General features: G+C 37.6%; 1 protein-coding gene, 1 long non-coding RNA gene and 1 pseudogene across 2 annotated transcripts; 1 reads left to right on the plus strand and 2 right to left on the minus strand.

The window, feature by feature from the left end:
- The first annotated feature begins 2,080 nt into the window (after nt 1–2,080).
- On the plus strand, nt 2,081–4,500 carry LOC126615104 (uncharacterized). The gene is made up of 3 exons (XM_050282844.1): nt 2,081–2,282; nt 2,476–2,612; nt 4,021–4,500. Exons 1-3 carry the CDS (start codon nt 2,253–2,255, stop codon nt 4,163–4,165), a joined length of 312 nt encoding a protein of 103 aa, XP_050138801.1. The 5' UTR covers nt 2,081–2,252; the 3' UTR covers nt 4,166–4,500.
- Nucleotides 4,501–7,444: 2,944 nt separating this feature from the next.
- On the minus strand, nt 7,445–20,893 carry LOC126616736 (uncharacterized; annotated as a pseudogene).
- On the minus strand, nt 8,404–10,036 carry LOC126616737 (uncharacterized). The gene is made up of 2 exons (XR_007621245.1): nt 9,068–10,036; nt 8,404–9,024 (listed from the first exon to the last, which is right to left on the minus strand). It is a non-coding gene; the product is annotated as an uncharacterized LOC126616737 (long non-coding RNA).

The following is a 20,893-nucleotide window of genomic DNA, read 5'->3' on the forward strand; positions in this document are numbered from 1 at the left end:
CATACTATACGTAGTATGTATATTTTAGAAACTATAATACTTGTTTTATGGTAAGGGGTTATTATGTTTTCGAAAAGGTTTTTACAAAACTTTATTTTTAGGCCCACTCACCCTTGTTTTTCGCCCCTCTAGGTTCTAGTAGCAAAGCTTTCGTATTGACAAGGATTCTTGGCAATTATTGGTATAGGTGATCACCTTCGATGGTATAATTCCTATTCTACCTTTACTGTGTTTTACTTACGCTCTGACATCACGTGTGAATTGGGTTCATTCCTGCTCACTAACGCACTCTTACATATAGGCACTTTTAGGTTTAAATTTACTCATATTTTTCATATCACTACACTTTATGGCTTCGTTACCCTCAAAGTGTCGGCCAACACAGCTCGATTCGGAGTTCAAGTGGACATTCCGAATCGGGGTGTGCCAATGAGGATCTCTGGCAGATTTTGACGTTCACTTTTGATAATGTAGGAAGTTATTTCTATTATCTTCGTATAAATATTCTTTCTATTTCTGCACTTTTATTTATGCTTTGACACTACATGCATTGTAATAAAGGCTCATCCCACACTATGCACACTTAGTTTAATTTTATCTTGATATGAACAAAAAAAAAACCTTGTCACGCCCCGATCCCAACATACGTCGCAAATCGACACATGGCAAAGGAAAAATAACATTCATTGAATATGACATACCATACGGAATGAAATACTTTAATTGCAACCCAAACTAAAAAGAAGGCTCAGTTTTTCACAAGATATTTACAAATATGTACATTCCAAAAAGAAGCATAATTTTTTTTGCTTTACTAAGAACAAGTTTGAAATGCTTAAAAGAAAGTCCCAAAAGATAAAGTACAAGAGTGAATCAAGGGTAACCGAACGCTCCACGTCTCTAATAACCGCACTGCTACCCCTACCTACGGACTTCTCGGAGTCTACTCAAACCTGTCACCTGTATGATCAGTGTCTGGAGTCCGCGCTAATGCACCTTAGCACAAGAGTCAAGGCATCACGTTCTATCACCGCCTGTGGCCGAGTCCAATTTGGCCGGGAAGGCCCTCAAATTGGCTTGCACCCGTCGAAACCCTAAGGTAGGTGTTCTTCAATTCGGCTTCCTTGGTGTTCCAACGCCCTACCCACCAGTTGGATTTTGTTCTTGGGTCCAAGGGAAGTTGATTAAGGGTGATGGTGAATGGTGATACTCTCCAGAACGACAATTTGTCGTCGAGAACCCCTGAGTTCTCCTGTGGAGCTACCCGAATTAGGCCTTAAAAATCCTTGATTTTTTGTGGAGGTGTAAGGAAGAAGATAGTTGAGCAAGTTGCAGGTGAAGGAGATAGGAAAATCAGATGAGAAATGGAGGGATTGGCCTGAAATTGGCCGGTTTGAAAGTGTGCTGGTGGAGCACACATTTTCACAAATGGGGGAAGGAGGATTTTTGCTTTTGTCCTTTTAATTGGTCCTGTCTACCCTCCAAAAATCTGATTGTCCCCTTTTTATTATTAGACTAACTTAATCTTTAGCCCACATGTGGAAATTAAACAATTCCCACAATCTATAGTTCACAACTTCAAACGTCAGTAACTATACCGTTATAATTCGGACTCGCAAACGGTTTTCCCCTATACGTTCGTGGGTTTGAGATCTATTTAAAAACACTAGTTGTAACTTCGAAATATCAACGAAAGACAAAGATTGATTAAGAAACTTCCGACTCGATAACTAATCAATTACTAAACTTATAATTAGCGGAATTAAAATTAACTAATAAAGATAACGTAATCGCGAAATACGAATTTAAAATACAAAATACGTAATAAATGATGAAATTCTGGGAATGGGATTTCACAAAACTACACTTAGTAAAGGGACATAAACCTTACCCTTCTCGAAAAAGAAAATACAAGAAAAAGATGGGACATAGGTCCAAAACCCTCTAAAATTCAATATATACTAAAACTCAAATATAACTGAAACACTGTTCATAAGCACAGTGTGTTTCTTTTTTTGCCTCTATTAGGTTTTTGTTATTATAGGTATGCCATTGTTTTACAAATTATATATATTGATCTTTTTTATTTCTTTCTTTCCTTTCTTCTCCGTTCTCTCTCTTTTCTCTCGCTCCTTTCCGTGACTTTGCTAGCAACGACAACAAGCTGTTGCCGTCCGAACGCCGGCGAATTAGACCTCATTGTTACTGCCAGTCATCTCCCGTTCATCTCAGGAACAAGAAACAGCTGTTGCATGCCTCGAATCGTTACTGTTTCGACGAAGGTTTTCGAAATTAACCCCAATTGTATTTCAATCTCTCTCTTTCTGCATTTTCGATAGGTTACAGTTTTCACGTTCTATTGATTATGAATTCTGATATGTTGCGTTCAATTTGGGTTTTTGGAATTTTGAATTTGTACCCTATTTCCTATTTTCCAAAATTATTCCCTAATTTCACATTTTTCATTTTGTACAGGCGTGGGTGGGACGCGTAATTCTACAACCTCTTCAAGGTGTACACGCAGCTAGGAAAATTTCAGCAAGAAAAATCCCCAGAAACTCCTCCTCCTGTTCTGTCATTGATATCTCAGCTCTGTCTCTCTCAATCTTGAGGTACCTGACGTTGGCTTCCATTTTCGATCTGAAATGTATAATTATTTATTTGAGTTTGCTGGGATTTATTCAATTCAACCGGGGTGGGTTTTTCAGTTGTTTGGATTAATTTTTTTTATCAATTTAGGTTTCTGGGTTTTTTTTTGTTGGTACGGTTCATATGCAATGAAAAATTTATGCGTTCTTTTGATTCTTGGGCATGCATCAAGCTTCTGTCTTTTTTTGTTTTTTTTTTGTTTATGAAATCATGTTCAGTGAACTTATTTTCTCGGGGATTGAATTACCCAGATTGCCCAAATACACACACACACACACACATACTGTTTGAGAAGGCAATTAAAAATTTACTCATTTCTAGAATATGACGAAAAACATATTGTAACTGTTTTGTTTTATAAGAAAGTATATTATCATCATTATGTCATTGGCTATTCTTTGGAGAATTTGATTGCAAGTTCTTGAGGTTAGCAATTGTAATTAAGATAACGAAAAGATTTGGACTGTCAAATACCTACCATTTCAAAGAAATATACACTAAACCCAACAACATTCCTATGTTTTGTATAACAGGTTATTGAACGATACCATATTTCAAAAATATTTTAAAATGAGTTGAGGTAATGGATGCTTTGAAAATATTAAGACCCCTGAGATTTTCTTATTAATGTTTAGTCTATTTCATCTTTTTTTTTTCTGTATGAAGTAATACAACATTTGTGGCTGCTTGAGAGCTTAAAATAAGCCTACAAGAGCTTTTATGATAGATATCTGGTTATGATATTGTAATGAAAAAGTTTGTCATATGATTGTGTCTCAATTGATTTAGTCCCATTGAAAAGGGATCAACTTTTTATCATTGTTTTAAGTATGCTATACACTGGCAAACAAAACTTTGTTCTACATCGCTCATATATATACATGTAATCACTTGATTTACCTATATTATGAGGTATTTGATATGGAGCAGACACAATTATATGACATTGTCGTACAATGCTTAAGAATGTCTAAAATTGAAGAATTTATATGCTTTGTATATATATATATATATGAAAACTTGGTTTTGATAGGCACCAAAAGTTTGGCCATAATAATTTGTCGTTACAGTAAGATTAACGATTCAATGGGGTTGTGTTTAACTTTTTTGGAGTTTAAATTAAAGGGTTGAGCTTGATGGCTTATAATTTTCTTTTTCACCTTTCCTTTCTGCATTCTGTGTAAAGTTCAAATGGATTCTTCAATATTTTTTTTTTTTTTTTTTTTAGTTTTTTGGAGTTTTCTTCGGTAAAGTTTGGTTTTTTATGGTGAGTTCTTAACTGGGTTTTGCTTATTTTTCTGTCTCCAAATATAAGTTATTCGATGCTTTTTTTTTTCCTCTAATTTTTAAATTTATTTTTTTGCTATTTAGTGTGAGAAAATGGCTTCAAAATTGGAATTTCCAATATTTGGGCAAAGGACAACAGGAAGAGAACACCAATAGTGGTGACGATGGAGAATCCCTTCTTTGCAGTGGAAATCGACGATCTATGTGCAACATTCAGCGCAGTTTATAAAAGCAGGGGTCAAAATGAAGAATCAATGAAATGGGGATTTGTTTAATTTTATCAAGTTTTGTACTGAGGTAAAACTCCCCCCATTTAACATAGTTTTAAATGCTTTTTAGTATGTGTGTAAATAAGATTGTGAGCATGGTTGTATATATATATGTAGTAGTAGTAGTAGAATTAGAAACATTGTTATAATTATGGGTAACTAGAGTTGTAAACCTGCGGAATCGCGCAGACTTTGCTTGTAAAACCTAATAGGGACAAATTGGTATCAGAAATATACATATCCTCGGATTCTTCGTTATAAAAAGAAAATCGAAGATGTATGATGAGAAGTACAATCGAGTCTCTTCTAACCCTTCTTTTCACCATGGTCATAAGCATAGTAATCTTGACATGAAGCCTATCTTGTACATTGTCCAAGAATTTAAAATATGCATATCTCCATGTCTTCTTAACAATTAAAGAACCACACACTCCCCAAAATCCTACGATGAAACCTAGTACAGTGAAAATATACAACCATGGAAATTGATGTTCACTCTCCACACCTTGGTTGTTCTTACTATCTGCATCAATGCCCTTAATTGTTAGACACTCATTCGGAAGTGAAGAGCCACAGTTTTGAATTCCCCTCAAACGCAGAAGCATCAAAACTTTGGAGTTGAGTGCTTGTCGGGATTGGTCCTTCGAGATTATTGTACTAGACAATGAAAGATTTTAAGAAATTAAGGCTTGCCAATGACAATGGGATGTTTCCAGACAAATGATTCATGGAGAGGCGCAAAGTCTCTAGATTTTTTAGGTTGGATATTTGTTCTAGAATGTTGCCGGAAAAGTAGTTGCCACTAAGTTCCAAGTTGTGGACAAGGTGTATTTGGCCGATCTCATTAGGTATTCTGCTGTGAATGTGATTGAGAGAGAGGTCTATTGTTGGTGGAAAGCTAGACAATCTTCGTTGGTTTGCAGCTGTGAAGATAGGGAGGTCAAAATTATCGTCTACTTGATTTGTGGTCGGCTTTTCATGTACCAACGTTGGTAGTCTATAAAGTTCTTTCGAAAATTCACTGGAAAATTGGTTGTCTGCCTGTCTGCCAAGCTCAAGTGAAAGAGTTTGGGAAGAGTCCCAACGATCTAGGAATTGGCCCTGTAATTCTGCTACCTCTCAAAACCAAGATCTCTACATTCTTGAGTTTGATAACCATAAATGCATTTGACCAATGAACTCACAATAATAAAAAGTCAACATTTGAAGATTTTGGAACCCACCGAAATCAACCATGCCTTCATCAGCTGATGAAAACGAAAAGCGGAGTATTCAAAGACTTTTGCAATACATTAATATTTTCATTGCCCCAGTAATGTTGGTTAAGTCACTTAGTGCGAGAAAGGTCAAAGATTTCAATGAAAGAATTTCAGGTTGTATTTTTCCCTCTATACTTTTTGCAGTCAAACGAATAGCTTTTAGGGACTGGCATGAATAAAAGCTTGTTGGAAATGTACCAGTAAAGTGGTTTTGAAATAGGTCAAATTTACTGAGATGACTGAGTTTCGATAAGTTGAGCATGGAGATATCTCCTCCCAAATTGTTGGCTGTCATATGTATTTCTACAAGGTTCGTGCAATTCATCAATGATGGGGGCAAAGAACCTTCAAAATGGTTGTAATCAAGAGCCAAGATTTTCAATTTGGAGAGCTTCCCAAAATGGAGAGGGAGCACGCCACTCAACTGATTAAAGGAGAGGTCAAGGATTGCAAGGTTGGTGAGGTTGAAAATTTTCTCACTTATGTCTCCATGGAGTGAATTGGAAGGGAATGCAATTTCTTCAAGTTTAGTGGCATTGTAGATATCCTTCGGGAGTAGCCCTGAGAGGATATTGTTACCAGAACGAAAAATTTGCAGTTTTGAACACTCCCCGAGTCCAGGAGAAATGTTACCACTGAATGCATTGAGGGAAAAATCCAACAGCCTAATGAAGGGAGAAGAAATAAGACATATAGAGGATGGGATCAAACCTGAGAAGCTATTGTTTTGGACGTTGAAACTAGTTAAATTATGAGCTCATTGAAAGAATGATGATGGAATTGCACCATGGAAGCGATTGCTTGATAAATCCAACGTCTGTATATTGTGGGATGACGGAAAAAACGGTAGCTTTCCAGAAAGAAGATTAAAGCTTAAATCAAGGATCTCAAGACGATTCAAAGACGAGAAGAAATCAGTTTCAAGTGATCCGGAAAGTGAACGGTGAGAGAGATTCAAGTAGGTGAGGTGTATGAGATTTCCTAGTGATGATAATGAGAGGGAAATAGCTCCTTTGAGACCCTTGGAGGATAAGAGCAAATGGGTGACCAAACCATCCCGATTACAAGTGATGCCCTTCCAACGACAATAGTTAACTGAAGTCCAATTTAAAGGGCGAGAAGATAAGGTGGAGGCGAAGGACAGAAGAGAGGCACGCTCAGTTTGGTTGCATGCATGAACATTTGTGGAGATGATGTGAGAGAATAAGAGGATGAGAAGGAAGTCATGAGCCATTGGGTTAGAAAGTAAGCCGCTCTAGCGTAGATATGTTTCTTTACATTCAGAATTCTCAAAGGTATATATAGAGCAACTAATTGCATACACAGTCCAAAGTTTTTCCTGTCTTCTTCCTTTTAGCCAGCAAACGATGAATCATTAAAGCTCGAAAACATCTCTGCAATCTGAAAATTTTGCAAACAACCATAACCATACAAATGTTCTGAATTAAGGAGGGGCCAGTGGCCACCATGAAGGGACCCGAGCTTATGCCTTTTTTTCTACACGGTTATTTAAAAACAAAACGGAGCTTTAATTTAGGGGAGCAGAAGAATATGAAGTGACACCCGTGCAGTTTTCGTACATACGTGTTGTTTAGTACTATCAACATTTCATATTTGGCGTGCCAAAACTTGAATTGACCCAACTGAACAACTATTTTAAACATATCTATTCTAAAATGCAACATAGAAGTTATCTAGTTTCTGATTAGTGTCACCTAAGCAGTATAGATGGGTGCCTAGGTAGGTGTAGGCGCCGTTTCTTATTTTTAAACGCCTAGGATTTAATCATGGCGGTGACCAACCACCTAGCATCTAGGCGGGCTAAGACGGCCCTAAGCGGGACCTTTTAACATAGCATTTCAAGTCTACGACAGGCCATGTTTAGCAAATTAGACGAAGACAACATTCAAAAGCACTAATGTCTTTCCTGCTAGGTAGTTGAAAAAAAGAACAGAACATTTGAATTTTGGGGAGTATAGCTAAAATACAACGACGCCTATCGATGGTTACATATAACTGTAAACAATATCAAAGTGTCGTACACAGAAAATGCATGGCCTGAATTACCTCACAGTAGTCATACAAAATATCAAATATTAAAATATGAACCAAAAGAACAAAATCATAAAACATAAGAAAATCCTAAAACTAACCAGATTATACTTCGGTCTATGAATTGACTCAATTGAACAACTTAGCCATGCAGTCTTCCGAATCGTGCTATGTTAATTCCCTCTTCAGTCTTTTTTGGTCCGAGTAACATCAACAATGTATTGATTCAAGTGCTGACCAAATATTTTGGTTGAGAATGACTGACATGCCGTCGTGCTTCTATACCCATTCCCTGAGCCATGTGCGGGTCTATTATGAATTTAGTCGTAGCCAAAGAGACCTCTCTTCGGTTACAGTCACACAGAAATCCCGTTTCACGATTCTTAACTCTCTACAGTGCCCCCACTGTTGCACGCAATGACAGGTTTATGAGCAGCTATTGCCTCCAGAGGTACAATCCAAAGTGCTCATCCTGCAGTTTTGAATATCTCACATCAATTTAATTTTCCCCACAATATCTAATCAACAGAACAAAATTATGTGATTTTCACCTTTGGTTATAAAGGACGCATAGGCATTGGGAGAGAAGTGCATTTCTTTCTGCTATCGAGCAAGAGGTGATGAAGTTAACTTGATTGGACACTCCTTCCCTTTCTACTAGACTTCTGAGCTCCTCTAAGTGCTCAACATTTTCTCTTAAACGATTATCAAAGCCACCTAAAACATGTTGTGCTACAATAGCACCAAACCAATTGGAACCAACTCAAGCTAACCCACAGGAAATATATCAAATGAAATGCAAGAACAAAATATCAAAGACACCAACATTTTAACGAGGTTCCTCAACAGTCAGTTTAACTGGAGTACGTCCTCGGAGCAGTAGGAGCTCATCCAATAATTCGTTATCAACCAAATGGGAGTTTACAAAATGTTGGCAAGCTCACAACCTAAAACCCCAATACAACCAATAGCTCTCACACACCAAAGAAACAAATAGAGAAAGAAATATAGTGATTAATTTCTTCTCTATACAAAGCTCAAAACTAGTACAACAATAAAACTTTGATGGAGTGAGAACTAAACAATGAGAGGGCACACTTTCTTCTTCTCCCCAATACAAAGCTCAAAGCTACTGAAAAATCCAATCTGTGCTCTTTATTTTCTGCTACTATGTGGCTACCCTTGCTCTCTCAAAGATGGGCTAATAAAACAAATGTGCTCTCCATCTTCTCTGTCACATTTGGATGCTAAGTTTCATCCTTTTTAAAGCACCCAAAAACAAAACCAATAATAAGACTACTTGCTAGCCTTTACCTTTTTTTTCTACAAACATCATCATGACCCATTTTATCTTTTCAACAAACATAATGAGGTTGTCTACTTCCTTTTGTTTATTTTATTTAGCCGAAAGTTGTTTTGTCATTTGGCCATAATTCAACAATCTCCACCTTGGCCAAATCCTGAAAACGCCATGACGAGCCAACCAACACAAAGATTACTCCCAAACACTAGCAAGAGAACAACTCATGCCGAGCCAAATGCTCCAAAAACTCCTACTGCTCAACGTCTTCTTTATATAGGCAAAATGTGAGCCAAGTTCAAACAATGAACAAACTTGGCTACACCAATAACCTTAGTCAACATATCAGCGGGGTTGTCTTTAGTTGGAATCTTCTAGAGAATAATCTCTCATTCACCAATGACTTCACGCATAAAGTGATAACGCACATTTATGTGCTTGGTTCTCGCATGATGAACCTGATACTTAGCCAAATAAATGGCACTCTGACTATCACAATGTACCTCCACCTGCTTCTGATCAATCCCCAAATCTCTAATCAGCCCATGTATCCAAATGGCCTCTTTTATAGCTTCAGCAACTACCATATATTCAGCCTCTGTAGTAGACAAGGCAACAGACGACTGCAAAATTGACCTCCAACAAATTGGCCCTTTAGCCATAGTAAACACATAGCCTGTAGTAGACTTCCTTCCATCCAGATCACCTGCATAATCTAAATCAACATAACCAACTACAAAATGACCAATACCAGAGTCATCTGTCTCAAAGCATAAACCAACATCTCAAGTACCATGGAGATACCTCAATATCCATTTAGCTACTTGCTAATGCTCTTTACCTGGATTATGCATATATCAACTCACCATGCCAACCGCATGAGCAATATCCGATCTAGAGCATACCATTGCATACATCAAACTACCAACCAAATTTGCATATGGTATATTTTTCATTTGCAGCTTCTCTTTATCAGTTTTAGGACATTGTAAAGAACTCAATTTAAAATGAGGAGCCAAAGGGGTACTAACCGGTTTGGTTGAATCATGAACTCCAAACTTCCAAATCAACTTTTCAAGGTATTGTCTTTGATTCAAACTGATCAAACCCTTCTCTCTATCTCTATTGATCTCCATGCCAAGGATCTTCTTCGCTTCACCAATCCTTCATCTCAAACTCATTCTTCATTTGCTTCTTCAATTTCTTAATCGTTTCGACATTCTTTGAGACAATCAACATATCATCAACAAATAAATGAAAGACTCATCTTGCAACTTCTTCAAGTACATACAATGATCATATTGTTGAATTATGGCCAAATGACAAAACAACTTTCGACTAAATAAAATAAACAAAAGGATGTAGACAACATCATTATGTTTGTTGAAAAGATAAAAAGGGTCATGATGATGTTTGTAGAAAAAAAGGTAAAGGCTAGCAAGTAGCCTTATTATTGGTTTTGTTTTTGGGTGCTTTCAAAAGGATAAAGCTTAGCATCCGAATGTGAGAGAGAAGAAAGTGAGCACCATTTGTTTTAGTAGCCCATCTTTGAAGGAGCAAGGCAGCCATATAGTAGCAGAAAAATAGATAGCACAGATTGGGTTTTCAGGAGCTTCATTTTGAAGAGAAGAAAGTGTGCCCTCTCATTGTTTAGTTCTCACTCCATCAAAGTTTTTATTTGTTGTAATAGCTTTGAGCTTTGTATAGATAAGAGATTATTCATTATATTTCTCTCTATTTGTTTCTTTGGTGTGTGAGAACTATTGGTATATTGGGGTTTTGGGTTGTGAGCTTGCCAACACTTTGTAAACTCCTATTTAGTTGATAGTGGATTATTAGGTGAGCTCCTACTGCTCCGAGGACGTACTCCAGTTACACTGATTGTTGAGAAACCTCGTTAAAATCTTGGTGTCCTTTATATTTTGTTTTTGCATTCCATTTGATATATTTCCTATGGGTTAGCTTGAGTTGGTTCCAATTGGTTTGGAGCTATCCTAGCACAACAATTGGTATCAGAGCACTGGTTGCTCTTGGGTACTGTCTAGTTGCCAAAGATGTTAGACGGGTCTTTTGGAGGCAGCTCCGGGTTTGCAAGAACTACGGTGCAAAATGCAAAGTTCGAAGTGGAAAAATTTGATTGCACAAACAACTTTGGGATGTGGCAATGTGAGGTCAAAGATGTGTTGGCTCAACAAGATCTACTTGCCGTTTGGGAGAGAAGTCGCAAGCTATGTCTAAGCCGGAATGGGAAAAATTAAATTTGTGGGCTTGCTCTTCAATTCGGTTGTGCCTTGCAAAAACTCAGAAGTATTTTGTGATGCGAGAGACACTAACAAATGTGTTGTGGCAAAAATTGGAAGACAAGTATATGACGAAGGGTGCAGAGTACCGGCTACACCTGAAGAAAAAGCTATACCGCTTCCAATACAAAGAAGGTACAAAAATGATTAGACACCTTGATGCTTTTAATAAGTTGATTGCCGACTTGTTAAATTTAGATGAAGATATTAAGGATGAAGATAAGGCCTCAATATTGTTGAATTCTTTGCCGGACTCTTATGAGCATTTTGTTACCACTATTATGCATGGTAAATAAATTGTGAAATTTGAAGATGTGTCAAATGCCTTGATGAATTATGAAATGAGGCATAGAGATAAAAATCATGATAGTACCTCTGAAGCTTTATTTGTTAGAGGTAGATCATCGGAAAGGAGATCATCTTCTAGTAGGAAAAAATCACTCTCGACCTAGAGGAAACTCTAAAGGTAGAAAAACCTTGGAAAGGGATGAATGTGCCTTTTGTCATAATAAGGGTCATGGGAAGAAAGATTGTCCTAAGTTGAAGACCAAAGGAAAAGAAAGTTCTGAAACCAATGTTGTTGAGGTTGAAACAAATTTTTTTTATTTTGCTTTAACCACTTCCTCATCATTTGATTGTGCTACTAAATGGGTGTTGGATACGGGTTGTACTCATCATATGACTCCTCACAAGGATTGGTTTTCAAGCTTGAAAGAGTTTGATGGTGGTGTTGTGTTCATAGAAGATGACAATCCTTGTACAACAAAAGGGATTGGTACAGTTCGTTTGAAGTTGCATGATGACATGGTTAAAGAGTTGACAGGTGTTCGGTATGTACCGAATTTGAAGAAAAATCTTATTTCTTTGGGTATTTTAGAATCCAAGGGCTTAAGATTTCATTCAGATGAGCAGACATTGAAAGTTACTTATGGTGCACTTGTTGTAATGAAATCTTCTTGATGTGGTCATTTGTATCTATTGCAAAGAAGCACCGTAACAGGTGAAGCGTATATAGTCTCAGAAAATATGGGCACATTTGATTCAGATACTACTAGACTGTGGCATATGAGATTAGGCCATGCCAGTGAGAAAGCTCTACAAGAGCTTGTGAAAAAAAGTCTTCTAAAAGGTGCCACGACTTGTAAGCTTGTTTTCTGCGAGCATTGTGTCTTGGGAAAGCAAACTAGAGTGAAGTTTGGTACTGCAGTACATCAGACAAAGAGCATCCTTGATTATGTGCATTCGGATGTTTGGGGTCCTACAAAGACTCCCTCTTTAAGTAGTAGACATTGGTTCGTGACCTTTGTATATTATTCAAGAATGTATTGGGTCTACACTATGAAGCACAAGAGTGAGCTGTTGAGCATTTTCTTGGGTTGGAAGAAAATGGTTTAGAACCAGATTGGGAGAAAGATTAAAATTTTACGATCAGATAAGGGTGGAGAATACACATCTGATCCTTTCTTTAAAGTTTGCAAAGATGAAAGAATTGTGAGACATTTTATTGTCCGAGGAACTTCACAACAAAATGGAGTTGTAGAAAGATTGAATCAAACCTTGCTTGAAAAGGTTAGATGCATGTTGTCTCAGTCGGGTTTGAGCAAGTCGTTTTGGGCAGAGACAGTTACTTATGCATGTCACATTATCAACCGGTTACCCTCAGCTGCTATTCAGAGTAAGACACCAATGGAGGTATGGACTGGGAAACCTTCTGCTAATTATGATTATATTCATATTTTTGGTTCGCCTGCTTATTTTCATGTAATTGAAAATAAACTTGATCCTAGAGCCAAAAAGACTATCTTTCTTGGTTTTAGTAGTGGTGTCAAAGGTTACAGGTTGTGGTGCCCAGAGATGAAGAAACTTGTAATCAGCAGAGATGTGACATTTGATGAAGAAAGTATGTACAAAGACTCTGAGAAGAATGTGAAAGATGTCCAACGGGTGGAGCTTGAGAAAGTTGCCTCTGGTACTTCAAATCATATTTCCGTTGATGTCAAAGCCACTACAAGTGAAGAAGTTGGAGACCATGAGGATGTTGAAGAAGTTGAACTTGAAGATTCTATTCAAATTGAAGAGCAAGTTTTACCTCAAGAGTCTATTGCCAAGAACAGAGGAAAGAGACAAATTACAAAGCTAGCTCGGTATAGTAACTATGTTGCTTTTGCTCTTCCTATTATCATTGATGATATTCCATCCAATTTCGAGGAAGCCATTGAGAGTGAGGAGAAGGAGAGGTGGTGCAATGCCATGGGTGATGAGATGAATTCTCTCTTGAAGAACAAGACTTGGGAGTTAGCTAAATTGTCTAAAGGCAAGAAAGCTATCGATTGCAAATGGGTGTATGCCATGAAGGAAGGTGCTGATGAGAAAAACAATGTGATATTCAAAGCAAGATTAGTTGCTAAAGGGTATGCACAAAAAGAGGGTATTGACTACAACGAAATCTTTTCTTCGGTTGTGAAGCATTACTTAAATGTTAGCTCTTGTTGCACAGTATGATCTTGAGCTTGTGCAACTTGATGTAAAGACGGCTTTCCTACATGGTGTTTGAATGAAGAGATCTATATGTGTCAACCGGATGGGTATACAATAAAAGGGAAGGAGAATTTGTTTTGCAAAGTAAAGAAATCACTTTATGGCTTGAAGCAATCTCCAAGGCAATGGTATTTGAGGTTTGATAAATTTATGAGATGCCAAAATTATTCTAGAAGTCAATATGATCATTGTGTGTACTTCAAGAAGTTGCCAGATGGGTCTTTCATTTATTTGTTGATATATGTTGATGATATGTTGATTGCCTCAAAGAATGTCAAAGAGATTGAGAAATTGAATAAGCAAATGAAGAATGAGTTTAAGATGAAGGATCTTGGTGAAGCGAAGAAGATCCTTGGCATGGAGATCACTAGAGATAGAGAAAAGGGTTTGATCAGTTTGAATCAAAGACAATACCTTGAAAAGTTGATTTGGAAGTTTGGAGTTCATGATTCAACCAAACCGGTTAGTACCCCTTTGGCTCCTCATTTTAAATTGAGTTCTTTACAATGTCCTAAAACTGATAAAGAGAAGCTGCAAATGAAAAATATACCATATGCAAATTTGGTTGGTAGTTTGATGTATGCAATGGTATGCTCTAGACCGGATATTGCTCATGCAGTTGGCATGGTGAGTCGATATATGCATAATCCAGGTAAAGAGCATTGGCAAGTAGCTAAGTGGATATTGAGGTATCTCCATGGTACTTGAGATGTTGGTTTATGCTTTGAGAGAGATGACTCTGGTATTGGTCATTTTGCAGTTGGTTATGTTGATTCAGATTATGCAGGTGATCTGGATGGAAGGAAGTCTACTACAGACTATGTGTTTACTATAGCTAAAGGGCCAGTTTGTTGGAGGTCCATTTTGCAGTCGTCTGTTGCCATGTCTACTACAGAGGCTGAATATATGGCAGTTGTTGAAGTTATAAAGGAGACCATTTGGATACATGGGCTGATTAGAGATTTGGGGGTTGATCAAAAGCAGGTGAAGGTACATTGTGATAGTCAGTGTCATTTATTTGGTTAAGTATCAGGTTCATCATGCGAGGACCAAGCACATAGATGTGTGTTATCACTTTGCGTGTGAAGTCATTGGTGAAGGAGAGATTATTCTCCAAAAAATTCCAACTAAAGATAACCCCGCTGATATGTTGACTAAGGTTGTTGGTGTAGCCAAGTTTGTTCATTGCTTGAACTTGGCTCACATTTTGCCTATATAAAGAAGGCGTTGAGCAGTAAGAGTTTTGGAGCATTTGGCTCGGCATGAGTTGTTCTCTTGCTAGTGTTTGGGAGTAATCTTTGTGTTGATTGTGTTGGTTGACTCGTCATAGCATTTTAAGGATTTGGCCAATGTGGAGATTGTTGAATTATGGCCAAATGACAAAACAACTTTCGGCTAAATAAAATAAACAAAAGGATGTAAACAACATCATTATGTTTGTTGAAAAAATAAAAAGGGTCATGATGATGTTTGTATAAAAAAAGGTAAAGGCTAGCAAGTAGCCTTATTATTGGTTTTGTTTTTGGGTGCTTTCAAAAGAATGAAGCTTAGCATCCGAATATGAGAGAGAAGAAGGTGAGCACCATTGGTTTTAGTAGCCATATAGTAATAGAAAAATAGATAACACATTGGTTTTTCAAGAGCTCCATTTTGGACGGAAGAAGAAAGTGTGCCATCTCATTGTTGAGTTCTCACTTCATCAAAGTTTTTATTTGTTGTAATAGCTTTGAGCTTTGTATAGATAAGAGATTATTCATTATATTTCTCTCTATTTGTTTCTTTGGTGTGTGAGAGCTATTGGTATATTGGGGTTTTGGGTTGTGAGCTTGTCAACACTTTGTAAACTCCCATTTGGTTGATAGTGGATTATTGGGTGAGCTCCGAGGACGTACTCCAATTCTAGTGACTGTTGAGGAACCTCGTTAAAATCTTGATGTCCTTTATATTTTGTTCTTGCATTCCATTTGATGGGTTAGCTTGAGTGGGTTCCAATTAGTTTGGTGCTATCCTAGCACAACACATATTGACTTCTTGAATAATTTTGGCCTCTCATAAATTTATCAAACCTCAAATATCATTGCCTTGGAGATTGCTTCAAGCCATAAAGTGATTTCTTCAATTTGCAAAACAAATTCTCCTTCCCTTTCATTGTATACCCATCCGGTTGACACATATAGATCTCTTCATTCAAATCACAATGTAGGAAAGTCGTCTTTACATCAAATTGCACAAGCTCAAGATCATACTGTGCAACAAGAGCTAACATAATGTGAATTGAGGAGTGCTTCACAACCGGAGAAAAGATTTCATTGTAGTCAATGTCTTCCTTTTGTGCATACCCTTTAGCAACTAATCTTGCTTTGAATCTCACGTTGATTTTCTCATCAGCACCTTCCTTCTTGGCATACCCTCATTTGCAACAGATAGCTTTCCTGCCCTTAGGCAATTTAGCTAACTGCCAAGTCTTGTTCTTCAAGAAAGAATTCATCTCATCACCCATGGCATTGCACCACCTCTCCTTCTCCTCACTCTCAATGGCTTCCTCGAAATTGGATGGAATATCAATGATAATAGGAATAGCAAAAGCAGCATAGTCACTATAACGAGCTGGCTTGGTAATTTGTCTCCTTCCTCTTTTCTTGGCAATAGACTCTTGAGGTGAAACTTGCTATTCAACTTGAATAGAATCTTCAAGTTCAACTTCTTCAACATTCTCATGGTCTCCAACTTCTTCACTTGTATTGGCTTCAACATCAGCGGAAATAGGATTTGAAGTACCAGAGGCAACTTTCTCAAGCTCCACATGTTGGACATCTTTCACCTTCTTCTCAAAGTCTTTGTACATACTTTCTTCATCAAATGTCACATCTCTGCTGATTACAAGTTTCTTCATCTCTAGGCACCACAACCTGTAACCTTTGACACCACTACTAAAACCAAGAAAGATAGCCTTTTTGGCTCTAAGATCAAGTTTATTTTCAATTACATGAAAATAAGCAGGCGAACCAAAAATATGAATATAATCATAATCAGTAGAAGGTTTCTTAGTCCATACCTCCATTGGTGTCTTACCCTGAATAGCAGCTGAGGGTAACCGGTTGATAATGTGACATGCATAAGTAACTGCCTCTGCCCAAAACGACTTGCTCAAACCCGACTGAGACAACATGCATCTAACCTTTTTAAGCAAGGTTCGATTCAATCTTTCTGCAACTCCATTTTGTTGTGGAGTTTCCCGAACACTAAAATGTCTCACAATCCCTTCCTCTTTGCAAACTTTAAAGAAAGGGTCGGATGTATATTCACCACTATTATCCGATCTCAAAATCTTAATCTCCTTCTAGTCTGGTTCTCAACCATTTTCTTCCAACTCAAGAAAATGTTCAATACCTCACTCTTGTGCTTCATAGTGTAGACCCAATACCTTCTTGAATAATCAACAAAGATCACGAACCAATGTCTACCACTCAAAGAGGAAGTCTTTGTAGGACCCCAAACATCCGAATGCACATAATCAAGAATGCCCTTCGTTTGATGTACGTACCAAACTTCACTCTAGTTTGCTTTCCCAAGACACAATGCTCGCAGAAATCAAGCTTACAAGTCGTGGCACCTTTAGAAGACATTTTTTTCACAAGCCCTTGTAGAGCTTTCTCACCGGCATGGCCTAATCTCATATGCCACAGTCTAGTAGTATCTGAATCAAATGTGCCCATATTTTCTGAGACTACAGATGCTTCACCTGTCAAGGTGCTTCTTTGCAATAGATACAAATGACCACATCGATGAGCTTTCATCACCACAAGTGCACCAAACCAATTGTTGTGCTACGATAGCACCAAACCAATTGGAACCAACTCAAGCTAACCCATAAGAAATATATCAAATGAAATGCAAGAACAAAATAATGAAGACACCAAGATTTTAACGAGGTTCCTCAACAGTTAGTTTAACTGGAGTACGTCCTCGGAGTAGTAGAAGCTCACCCAATACCAAATGAGAGTTTACAAAATGTTGGCAAGCTCACAACCCAAAACCCCAATACAACTAATAGCTCTCACACACCATAAAAACAAATAGAGAAAGAAATATAGTTATTAATTTCTTCTCTGTACAAAACTCAAAGCTATTACATTAATAAAACTTTGATGGAGTGAGAACTAAACAATGAGAGGGCACACTTTCTTCTTCTCTCCAAAATGGAGCTACTGAAAAAATCAATATGTGCTCTTTATTACTATGTGGCTGCCTTTGCTCTCTCAAAGATGGGCTACTAAAACAAATGGTGCTCTCCTTATTCTCTCTCACATTTGGATGCTAAGCTTCATCCTTTTTAAAGCACCCAAAAACAAAACCAATAATAAGGCTACTTACTAGCCTTTACCTTTTTTTTCTACAAACATCATCGTGACCCTTTTTATCTTTTCAATAAACATAATGATGTTGTCTACCTCCTTTTGTTTATTTTATTTAGCCGAAAGTTGTTTTGTCATTTGGCCATAATTCAACAAAACATCGTACATGTATTATGTATTATATTTATCGTTCCCATATGTGCAGAACATATGCAAAAGTACCAATCAATTAAGAAATGATACATGGGTATATCAATGTTAAATTAAAGTCAACCAATACGCCATTGGAGTAGAATTGATTCCTCTTGGTACATGGCCCAGACAAGGGTTGACCAGGGTCAACCACACCTAAGGAACTTCTCCGGCTAGCTCATTTCTTTGGACTTGATGGTCACTCTGTATATATATATTCACATATTTCATGCAAAACAAAGTGGAATATCTTCGCAAATAACAAAGGAAAATTTGAACACCCCATACAGGGTTCTGATTCGGCTGTACGTCAGAAAAAAGCTTATAAAACTGCTCAGAAGGTGACATAAGATACTGTAAGATAACAGCACTATAGTTCATTCATTGCTATTTTGACTACATATGCTTTTTCTTCCTCATAAATTACATTTCTAGGCTTGGCTATTGGTCTATGCCTTCACTAAAAAATTAAAAATTCTAGATATAGGCTAATGTTTCATAATTTACCAAGAAAACCACAAAAGAATGTCTTTCCACATCCAGATGCAAATGTTAAATTGCAAGATCCGTAAAGCTCTCAACAGGCAAATGAACTAAGGGAAAGCTTAATCACACAACCAGGGTGATTACTGCATGCTTCTACTTGGTTATTCATAGCCTAACTAAAAGATAAACAGTCTTCAACAGAAACATAAGGTAATGAAGGAACATGCATTTCCGTATAGAATCATTTAGATTAGTAGATTACTCAGGGGAGAAAATAAGTAGGAACTTGCCTGCAACTATCAAGGAAGCTTCAGCCAGATCAGGCCTTGAAGCATATCCCCTTCGAGCATATGCAGCAAAGCAAAAGCTGAAATTGCCAGGTCTACATTCTTTTCCTCTCAAAACAATTCATAGACAGAAAATTTAGCCTGGAATGAGAAAACCAAAGCAGGAAAAAAAAAAGTAAATTACCATATGAAATTCTTTGAAGAAAATCTTCAAAGTTATGGTTAGATATAGAATCATAAAGGAAGTATAAATGTAAAACCAAAAGGCACCAGCAGATATACAAACATGTTCACTACTTGTAAGAATTGGCTGGTTCATTAAACTGATTCACGTTGACAGCTGGATAAAGAACAGCTGGCTCAATCCCTCGTGCGTCAAGATGCTTAAATTTCTTCGCAAACATAGATGCTGTGAGTTTGCTGTTAACAAGAATCTTATCTGCCATTCCTGCAGCAGTATTTATCAAAATGAAAAAGGAAATCTAGTAAGAAACAGTAGTACATCCACAACAAAATAACACTGAAAAGATACACAAGAAAAAGTAGATGAATGTCATAAAGCCGAGATATGGAATCAGACCAGTTGTCATTTCTTCTATGAAATCTATGGTTTTCTATATATCCTCCTCAAAACAGTTGTGTGCTGAGCCAGCAATAAATCCAGACAATGACAATAAAACAAAACCTGGACAGAAAGATGTAATACATTGAACAACTCTACTACCAGAAGCTACCAGATAACAATTCACATGAAATAGGAGCAAATTCCTTTGTTGCCTTCTTAAGCTTCAGCAGTGGGATGACAACAGAAACCTGATCTGCTAGTATTACATCAAACAATGGCCACATGAACAGCATGCAGAGAGCAACAAAGCACCATATATATGCACACAAAGCATGGAGTCGATAGAATATATGTCGGGGTAGGAAGGCACAATATACAGTAACTGGAAAGATACCTGTGAAACCAAATGACAGAAAAACATCAAACTATGCAGTGATCTTAAATGACAGTTGATCAACGTGAAACTGATAAAAATTAAACGAAAGAAAGGAAAACATGTTCTATTTGTTCCAACTTTTATACATTCCCAAAGGGCATAAAGGAAGCAAAACGTAAAAACCACCTTCTAACCCCCAGGCCTAACATCCATCTACATACGCAGTACCCAATTTGATGAAGCTCCCATTTACCACATTAGAATGTGAGCATCCAACCCAAATCCAATTTGTAACAGGTGGAGAGGCCCAAGATAATGAAAACCACTTATGCAGGCAAGGGTTTCATTCCCCGACGTGGGACTCACACCCTCAACAGGCAGGTCTGTATTTTTAATTATGTTTCTCATAGATTACACACCCATGAGCGGTAGGTCTCGGGTTCGAGACTTGGGAGCAGCTTCTCCATAAATGGGGGTAAGGCTAGCCGACATTCACCTCTCCCAGATCTGCGTAAAGCGGGAGCCTTGTGCACTGGGTACGACCTTTATAGATTACACACCCCAGGACTACCTGGTGTGAAATTATTTCTCCCTAAAACAATGCATACTATTTTCTGTGCACACAAACAAAAAAGGAAGTAGAGAAAGCCACACACCAGAAACGGAAGCATGGGATGCAAGTTCGACAGCCGCGTCGACGATCAGTTTTTCAGCTCCACCTACCCATCACATTCACAACATAAAAATCTCAATCCCAACAACTCCTTCACAAAAACAACAGAAGGAAAAGAGAAGAAGAAGAAGTTACCGATGCCCCGATCGGGATGAATAATTGCAACGTTCAACCTGGAGCCTCCTTTCTTCCCCGCCATTTTTTCGGCTCCTTCTTTCTCCCCAATTCTCTGCAGATTCTAATTCAAAATCTCAAACAGGAGAAACCATTTCTGCTATATTGGGCCGAAACGGGTCGGGTGTGGT

The sequence above is a fragment of the Malus sylvestris genome, chromosome 3 (assembly GCF_916048215.2).
Source record: "Malus sylvestris chromosome 3, drMalSylv7.2, whole genome shotgun sequence".
Classification (NCBI taxonomy): Eukaryota; Viridiplantae; Streptophyta; class Magnoliopsida; order Rosales; family Rosaceae; genus Malus; species Malus sylvestris.

What these genes read in the sequence shown, in the direction of transcription:
- LOC126615104 (XM_050282844.1), top strand. Translation starts at nt 2,253, where the DNA reads ATGCCTCGAATCGTTACTGTTTCGACGAAG. An exon ending in TCGTTACTGTTTCGACGAAG is followed by an intron (nt 2,283 to 2,475) that starts GTTTTCGAAATT and finishes CATTTTGTACAG; the next exon opens with GCGTGGGTGGGACGCGTAAT. An exon ending in CTGTCTCTCTCAATCTTGAG is followed by an intron (nt 2,613 to 4,020) that starts GTACCTGACGTT and finishes TTTGCTATTTAG; the next exon opens with TGTGAGAAAATGGCTTCAAA.